The following is an 8,936-nucleotide window of genomic DNA, read 5'->3' as shown; positions in this document are numbered from 1 at the left end:
GAGACAGTGTTACTGGGTTATTGACCAGAACTGAACCTGACACTGAGGGTAAGAAGTCAGCTGCCCATTTCCGTTTATAGTTTTCTACCACTATAGGGTGATGTTTGCCATGAGCGGCAGCGGGGGGCAAAAAGCTGCGGTAAAGTCGGACAGTTTCCAGCCGATTCCAGGCTGGACAGGAAGTGACAAAAACACTTTGGTGCGATTCCGATTTAATGAAATATAATCAGACCCCCATATCAGCTGGTACACAGTCTCTAGTTGTTTTAATTATGACAGAGTAGATCTCAAAATGTTCTACATGCGATCTGCTGCTGATGTTAATTAACAACAGACTGTAGATGGTCCGTGATCTGATCAGATTTAGTCTCTCTGACTTCTAACAACGAGTGTTCTGTACAGAATAATCCTTTAAATCAGACAAATATCAGTTAAAATCCTTCCAATTCGAAATCAATAAAAAGTTTATACAAGAAGTCATTATGTTGAGTCGATTGTGAACCAATCATCTGTTACATCAACTGAAAGGACAGCGTTTCCCAGCATGCTCTGAGTCCGCCTTGGTCTTGCAAGTCGGTGAAAAGCAACTGCGTCCGCCTTGCTCTCGTGAGATTTCCGTTGCCCACGTGTGCATGACGTCAGTGTGAGTCGGGATCAAGTCGGACACAAATCTACCCAGCATGCAACGGGCGCCGATCGCCGGGGATCGATTCTGCGAAGACCTGGCTCACCTCGAACGAGCCTAATAAGTCTCCCAGATAATCCATGAAGTTATCTAGCGGATGTGCTCTTACCAGCATGAGCGACTCCCAACAAAGGTAGTATAGAAGTGAGATGTCTCACTCTGGAGCTAAAGCAGAGACATAAACACACAGGGTGAAAACAGGCTCTGCAGCAATGTGCAGTACAACAAAAATATGGTGTTTTTGGAAAATGAATCCATGTTAACCTATTCTGGTGCAACCTCAAAATACAATTATGAACCTGAAAATGAGCAGAATATGGGCACTTTAAAAAAAAAGATATGAGAGACATTATTCTGTGCAAACCTGCGTGATTTCTTTCTACTACACCAATGAGTTTTACATTTCAAAAAAGACTACTTCAGTTAACTCTCATCAGACATGATGTTAGGTAGAAATAGTTTAATATAGTTTACAGTCCGTGCAACAGAACTACAGTGAATTAAAGAAATGGCGTCACAATTACCACATACAATAACCCACAAAGTGACACCTTTCACAATGTTTGGTTTTGTCCAACTAACAGTCCAAACCTCAACATTATTACTAACACATTAACCAAAATAATTTAAAAAGACAAATCACAAAATCTTCACATTTGAGAAGCTGGAACCATAAAACAGGTCACCTCTCTGCACTGAAAAAGACAAAAAAGGATCAGTAGTTGCCACTACATTTTCTATCAGTCGAGAAATTGTCTCAGCTGGACTTGTAGGAACTCTTTAATTTATTTAAAAAAAAACATGTTTTATAAACTCTTCATATATTTTTCATTCTAACATTTTAATTCATCAAGCAATTAAAGCTATTTATGAGAGTGTATTTTCCCTCTGAGATGTAGCGGAGTAGAAGTAGAAAGTAGCATGAGAGGAAAAGACTCAAATACAAGTATCTCAAATTGGAACTTAAGTAACGCACATGAGTAAATGTACTGTAGTTACTCTCCACCACTGTTCATTTCTGCCTGATTTGTCTTCAGCTCAAAGTCGTCCCTCTGCCTGAGCAGGCCACGGAGAACTTTCTCAGGGAACTGGAAAAAGTTTCTGTTGCGCTCCAGGTCCTGAGCGTTAATAATCCGCGTCACCAAAGCTTGTTGTATGGCCGGAGACTCACAGGGGTGATGCTGCACATGATGACTCACATTCCTGCACGGCTCAATCACCAACAGACCCTGAGCGCCCTCATCGCTGCTATATCCAGACACGTTGTTGTCTGACACATTGCGTCCAAAGTTTTCACTGGATACGTCTGTTTTACAACTTCTGTTGGTATCAGCAGTTGAATTGTGTGTGGCAGTATCGGTAGAGATATTACCCAAGCTGTCATTAAAAATGGGATTGGTCAAACAGGTCGTATTGGTTCTGCTGAATGTGTTTGTTTGTCCCAGTCCAGCGGCTGTCCTGCTTCTGGGTCTTTGGGCTCCTGGAGTCTCCTGGATGGTTCTGTGCAGGTAGGCTGTGTAGCCCTGGACCAGGCGACCGAACGCCGTCCTATAAGACAGACGCAGCGACTCGGCTGATCCAAGAGGCACAGAACGCAGACGAACCTGTTAGAAGATTGAAAAAGGACTTTCAGTAAGATTAAAAAAGGACTTTCAGGTCACAATCCCATCACAATTAACATCATCCGCCAACTGAAAGAGGTGGAAAGGTAAAAGTGTGGAGGTTGGATGAGTACTAGCATGTCTGAATTTATGCAGGAGAACAGAGTTTGCTTCCATTGTAGGCCTGCGATTAATATTTGCCTTTAACAGATTCTTATTTCCACATCCAGCGGTTGCAGGGCAACATGATCATTCAGTCCTTTTGTTTGTGTCCACCTGTTGAAAGTCAGTCCAATAGTTTCTCTCTCTTATCTGTTTTTGGTCTCCACCAACTCTTGAGGGAAACATCTGTGTCTTTAGCTGCTAAATGCTACGTGCACCAGCTGGTCCCTGACTGTGTGGAAGTGAATTTTCTACAGCTCTTTCTCTGAAACAACACTATGGGAGCGCTGAGAGTGAACCGCTGCAACCAGAGCTGCAGAGTTGCAGCCGGAAAGATAAACAACGAGCTGGAACTCACTGTGAAGCTCTGCAGAGCTGAGAGCAGCTGCAGATTCAGCTGATAATTCTCTGTAGGTTCCTAACGACGAACGACCCCTTTCACATTGTCGTGATGAAAAAATATTGATTATAGCTACTTCAACCAAGTGTTGAAGTTGCCTTACCATACCAAGTAACCACAAACTTTCCCTGAATTGTCTTTGTCACTTCAGATGGGAAGTGATGATTATGACTTTGTTCACCTAATCAAGACGGTTGTATGATTACAGAGTTGGTTTTGCCAGGGTTGAAATACTGTACAATATTACATTATTATTACAGTAGGCTACATGTCATTTAGCTGATGCTTTTATCCAAAGCGACTTACAATTACATTGCTGTATTAAATAAAATTGCTACATGCTGCATGTCAGAGGTCACACGCCTCTGGAGCAAATGCTCAGGGACACATTGGTTGATGTATCACAGTGGGAATTGAACCCAGCTCCCCACACCAAAGGTACGTGTCAAATCCACTGCACCGTCACCACCCTTCATCAACAACATAACAACACACCATAAACAATACACCATATTCATTAAAAGTAGGTTTAGTTGCATTTGACGGCGGTCGCTGGCTGATGTGAAGCCCCCATATTTGTTTGGTTTTGTGACACTTCTAGTTTATTAAGTGTTATTAAGTCGGAAATATCGGAGTTCCCCAGTTTTAATTACAACTTGGATATTGAAGTGAAATATATTCACAAGTTGAAAATGCATAGTTACTCTGATATAATATGAACGCGGCATTAGCTGCAGGAAAAACCTGTTTTCAATCTTTCCCTTAAATTGTTAAGGGAACTGTACAATTGTTTAAGTAGCATTATGGGAAATGTAGGTGCCAGGTTTTGACAAGGAAAAAGAATGTGTGGTAAAAAAAGGACAACATCTCCGCTTCTGTTGCGTCAATATTGACGAAACATTACACAATTACAAGAAATAGTAACGTTTCTTTTTTAGGTGCTGATGTTTTCAGGGGACGTGTAGGTTATGTTTCAGATATTGAGCCTGTAGCAGAAATAAAAACGTGTATTATTACTGTTTTGTGTCTGTTCTTACCTGGTGAATCCTCATGTGCAGGTGGAACGCAGCTCCTGCCAACCACTGCTGCATGGACTCTGAACTCATCCTCTTCTTCGTGGTCATCCTCTCGTAATGGTCCAGCAGCTCAAGCTTCAGCCAGTTGTCGTGGAGCTCCGTGGCCTCGGCCACGCTCTCCTGGTTGTTGGCAACGCCGGGGATCTGGCGGAGGTAGCTGTGGATGATCCAGCCGATTCGTGACAAACTGCTGATACCAAAAATCCTCTTAGCCCGGGCTCTCTGAGCTGATGGGTCCCCCTCTGTGGAGCTCTGGGCTCGGACCTGGTGGGGTAACAGGGCATCTAGAATCCTTTGTTTCAGTTTGGTTTGGCATCATGCTCATGGATACAATAATAATCAACTTTATTTAAAATCTATTTGTTTAAAAACAATACAAAGTGCTTTGACAGAAGTAAAAAGCACTTCACACCAAGACACATGTATACATCCTTAATAGGCAAAATAGAATATAAATAAAAACGACAAATTAACAAATTAAATGAACACATGAAAAGATGATAAAAAGACAACATCACACAAAATCAAGTCTATAAAAAATTGTTTTTAGTGATTTAAAAGAAGTCACTAATTAAGCAAGCCTCATCTCCTCCTACAATACAAAATTATTTTCTATTTTATTAGTAGCCTCATTGGTGTCAAATCACCTACCATTGTCTTTCTTAAAATCTCTCTCGCATAGCTAGCACTGCATGGATAATGCAATAGAACAAGAGGGAAATATGAGGATGATTAGTGGTGGAAGAAGTATTCAGAGGATCCTTTGGTAAAAGTTCCAATACTACAGTGTAAAAATAACCTTACAAGTAAAGGTCCTGCATCCAAAAACTAATGCCACACAAAGAATAGACAAAACAAACATACTTGATGAGCAACCTGCTCAAAAAGCACAGACAGAGCCAGAGCAACAACCCCGACTCCTCCACAGGGGACCCTGCCGCTGCCCCCCAGCTCTCCCGTCAAGTTGAGGCCGAACGCAGCCTGCTGCTCCCCGCTCATGCCCCGCTGTAAGGAGGCGTATTGGTGCTGCAGAGCGGCTGAGGAGTCGAGCGAGAGGAAGGTGGTGAGGACGGGATCCAGGGAGACGTCAGGGAGGATGCTGGCGTCTCGAGCCACAGAAAACAGCTCCTGGACAGTGGCTGGAGAAGGAAGACACAAAGTACGACCCATCGGGATCATGTCTGAGTGTGTGTGTGTGTGTGTGTGTGTGTGTGTGTGTGTGTGTGTGTGTGTGTGTGTCTACCCAGCGTCTGCTCGTTATCAGTGTCCTGTGTTTATTTGCCCCTGTCAGAAAGACGTTATCAGCATGAACAGTCCAACAAAGCTCTCATGAATATAAACACAAATGCATACTAACCCATCTGCTCTCAAATGAAACTCAAGAAATTCCGATCTTTTTCTGAAGTGAAAGTACTTAGTCCACCACACTGTGAAAATGCTCCACTACAAGTAGAAGTCCTGCATCCAAAACCTTACTTACGTAAAAGAATGTTTTATTGGCTAAATTGTGCAGTGAAGTGTTCCTAGTCAGTGTTTTCCTCTTCTCTCTGATGTTTCTGGGTTAATATTCCTGCTGCAGATGTTGAATGTTGTGCTCATTGTAATTAATTTAATGCTGTTGGATAGATTAATCTACAGCAATGCATCATATTCTATAGGATGATTATATGTTTGTAGCATCGCTGTCCTGTGAGAACCTTGTATCTCTAAAAAGGGTTAAAACTTTCCATGGTGTCAGAATAACAGCCCTGTTTTCAGCTTTGTGACGACGCAGTTTGCAGCTGATCCGAGAGGCTTTTTAAAGATTTTATTTAGCTTAAGAAGTAAACGTAAAGGAACATGTTTATCCTTCAGTTCATCACAAACATTTAACATCAACACATCTGGCGATGCGTGGTCTTCACTGGACAGGAAGGGGATGATAAAACTGCCATTTGACAAGTAACTAAAGCTGTCAGACACACGTAGTGGAAAAAGTAAAATATGTACCGCTGAGACGTAGAAGTTTAAAGTGGCATTAAATAAAATTACGAAGTGAAGTACCTCAAATTTGTCCCACGGTACTTGAACACATCTTCCACCACTGCCTCTCAGTTCTTTTTTCTTTGTCATTCTCACTCATTGGTCAGTTTTCTATCTCTCCTGGTAAAGGTTGAAAAAGTAGAATTTATTAAAAAACATTAAACATAGACTCGTGAAGATCAATGTACCACCTGTGCCAGAAGTGCAACAGAATTCAGGAAAAGAGGAAACAACTGAAACTATTGGAACAAATATCAACGTAATAATGTATTAACTAGTTATACAATGTAACAACTAGTTGTTTCAGATTCAGTGTGGCCAATAAATAAGACTGATACCACTTCACTTTGTGTAATCTAATTGGCATTTAGACTCAGACACAACCACTGAACATTAACCTTAATGTCAATAGGCAGCTGTTAGCTCACAGGGAGGGACAGTTTCACTCTGCTGAGCTCAGCTCCGGTAAAAGTCAAAGAAGTATTGAGTTTGTTCAGTGATGTCCAGAAATGACTTCTCTAGACGCCTACACCGATTCAAACTGTTGTGAGAATGTGGAACATTAACTGTGAAGGTTTCTGGAAAGTGACAAATAGTCACACATAACTACAACTTGTGGTTTTTACACAGGATTTTTAGAGCCTATAAATTAACTCGTTAGATAACATGTTACTGAGCTTCAGCTGTGGAGTGTAAGTAAACACACATAACTGTTTTGCAAGTGTTGTACTTTCACTTTAATATTGTACTTTAAACACTGTAACTGTGCGCATCTGTATCATAAATACATGTACGGACTTTGAAACAAAGCAAACTTGCTTGAAAATACGTTTAAAATATTCACCACATATTTTAATTCTAGACAGACTGCTTGCCTCTGTACACAGAACAGTTTCTACCCACAAGCCATCACTCTGATGAACAGCTGACTTCTTACCGTCAGTGTCAGGTTCAGTTCTGGTCCATAACCCAGTAACACGGTCTCTAACCAGCACCTGTTCACTGGTTCCACTTATTATTCCACTTACTGTTATTCATCATTCTCATTCTCATTTCTCACGTATTATTTGTTATTTATTCATTATTCTCATTCCCTATTCCAGAACTGTGTATGCTGTTCATATTGTAATATAATAACATAATAGTTTTTATCCCAGTATCCTTTGCACTATGCTCCACGTTTAATTTTTATTTATTGCACTCTTCATTGCACTCATACCTCTATCTGTGCAATTTCATTTCATACAGTGCAATATTTAATATATTAACCTTTCCATTTCATTACTGTGCAATATTGATTTATTTAATATTAGTACTTATCATTTCATCACTGTGCAATATTATTTATTAATTGTTAACACTTATCTATGCTTACACAAAGTGTATTCAAAGCTATTACATACATATATACAGTTGCTCTCCGGACTCAGGACTGTGCGCCAGCACCCTCCCCCCCCACTATATTTTTATCTTATATTGTTATATTTTTTTGTGTCAACCCTGTAGGGATGTAAGGGATTGCTTTAATCTCGTTGCACAAGTACCGTGTACTTGTGTATAATAACAATAAAGGTATTGTATTGTATTGTATTCTATTCTATTCTATATTGTTTCTGTGTTTTTGTTTAGAGTATTTATGTGTTAGTGTGTATATATTAGTGTGTATATACTGTTTGGGTGTTTTGTATGTGTAAGTACATTGTGAACAACGATGTTCCAAAGTAAAACTCCTCGTATGTGTCCTCATACCTGGCAAATAAAGCTGATTCTGATTCTGATTCTCTACTTAGACCTGTGAGCATTGGGAGGCACGACTACTCCGTCCCAATATGGCGGCCGCGTCGACGTATTGGCCCAACGAACAGCGGCGGGATTTGGCCACTGGCCAGAGTCAAAACGTCACTGGCCTCGCCCTCATAGCTCCGTCCTCTCGCTCTCATAACACGAGCGAGGACTGCACGGCTGATCGCTGAGAACACATACTCGGTGAGTAAAGCATCGCTGTAGGTACATTCACATGTTGAATCAAACATTAATGATAAGTTATGATAAATATTGCCTTAGCTAACGGCTACGTGACTCCCCTGTTGGAGCTACGGACAATACCGGAGCTTTAGCTGCGTTCACGGACCTACAGACTGGCGACAACTCAACGCTGGGAAAAATAACCATAAAAACACTGAAGCTACCAGAGGCTGTGTGACATTTGTTTTTGTTATTACAAGGCAGGGGTGAAACAGGTACTCGGATACTTTACTTATGTAAAGGTAGAAATACAATAGTAGGGAAGTACAGGGAACGACTCATGCAAATGGGGCTTCTTTCACAGTATTATATTTTTAATAGAAAATAAGCCTGTATTATTTTGGTTTAATCACTAACAAATACATGTTAGAGCATTTTAATGTTGTTGTTTATCAATATGTAGCTAAGTACTACTACTACTACTATTAATACTACTGGGTAGATAAGTAGTATACTGCATCATATTAGGATAAGTAGCCTATGTTTTTATGTTATGTTTTGTCAAAATTGTACAGATAGACTGAAATGGACAGTGGTGGAAAGTAACTAAGTACATTTTGAAGTACTTTACTTGATAATTTCCATTTCATGCTACTTCATACTTCAACTTCACGACTTTTCAGAGGGAAATATTTTATTTGTCGCTGCATTACATTTATTCAACATCTTTAGGTACTTTACCAATCAAGAGTTTTTCGCATAAAAAACATAAAGAGTTAATATACTATATAAATTACCAACTGTTAACAGCACAGCTGAAACAATCAGTTGATTAACCGATTAACTCAACTATTTTGATGGTAATTTACGTCATAAAAAACATAAAATCATATAATCGTAAATAATCAGATTAGCTGTTTTTTCCTTTTTATGTAATTAATAACAATACACATTGTGAAGGTGTCACTTTGAATACATCCTCCAAAGTGTAATATACAGTATATATATATATATATATATATATA

At 40.0% G+C, this 8,936-nt stretch overlaps 2 protein-coding genes across 2 annotated transcripts in view; one reads left to right on the top strand and one right to left on the bottom strand.

Annotated features, from left to right (window-relative positions):
- Window positions 1–1,211: 1,211 nt before the first annotated feature.
- LOC116701114 (uncharacterized) lies at window positions 1,212–5,156 on the bottom strand. Its single transcript, XM_032534684.1, has 3 exons — window positions 4,789–5,156; window positions 3,886–4,188; window positions 1,212–2,289 (listed from the first exon to the last, which is right to left on the bottom strand). Exons 1-3 carry the CDS (start codon window positions 5,101–5,103, stop codon window positions 1,681–1,683), a joined length of 1,227 nt encoding a protein of 408 aa, XP_032390575.1. The 5' UTR covers window positions 5,104–5,156; the 3' UTR covers window positions 1,212–1,680.
- Window positions 5,157–7,843: 2,687 nt separating this feature from the next.
- rabgef1 (RAB guanine nucleotide exchange factor (GEF) 1) overlaps window positions 7,844–8,936 on the top strand; it is a 12,964-nt gene continuing 11,871 nt past the window's right edge. The window contains exon 1 of the mRNA XM_032534677.1: window positions 7,844–7,932. The gene's annotated coding sequence lies outside the window, so the exon portion shown is untranslated. The remainder of the gene's footprint in view (window positions 7,933–8,936) is intronic.

Source organism: Etheostoma spectabile, chromosome 13, assembly GCF_008692095.1.
Source record: "Etheostoma spectabile isolate EspeVRDwgs_2016 chromosome 13, UIUC_Espe_1.0, whole genome shotgun sequence".
NCBI classification, from domain to species: domain Eukaryota; kingdom Metazoa; phylum Chordata; class Actinopteri; order Perciformes; family Percidae; genus Etheostoma; species Etheostoma spectabile.
The sequence above is the reverse complement of the archived record's forward strand: the minus strand, read 5'-3'. Positions and strand labels throughout refer to the sequence as shown.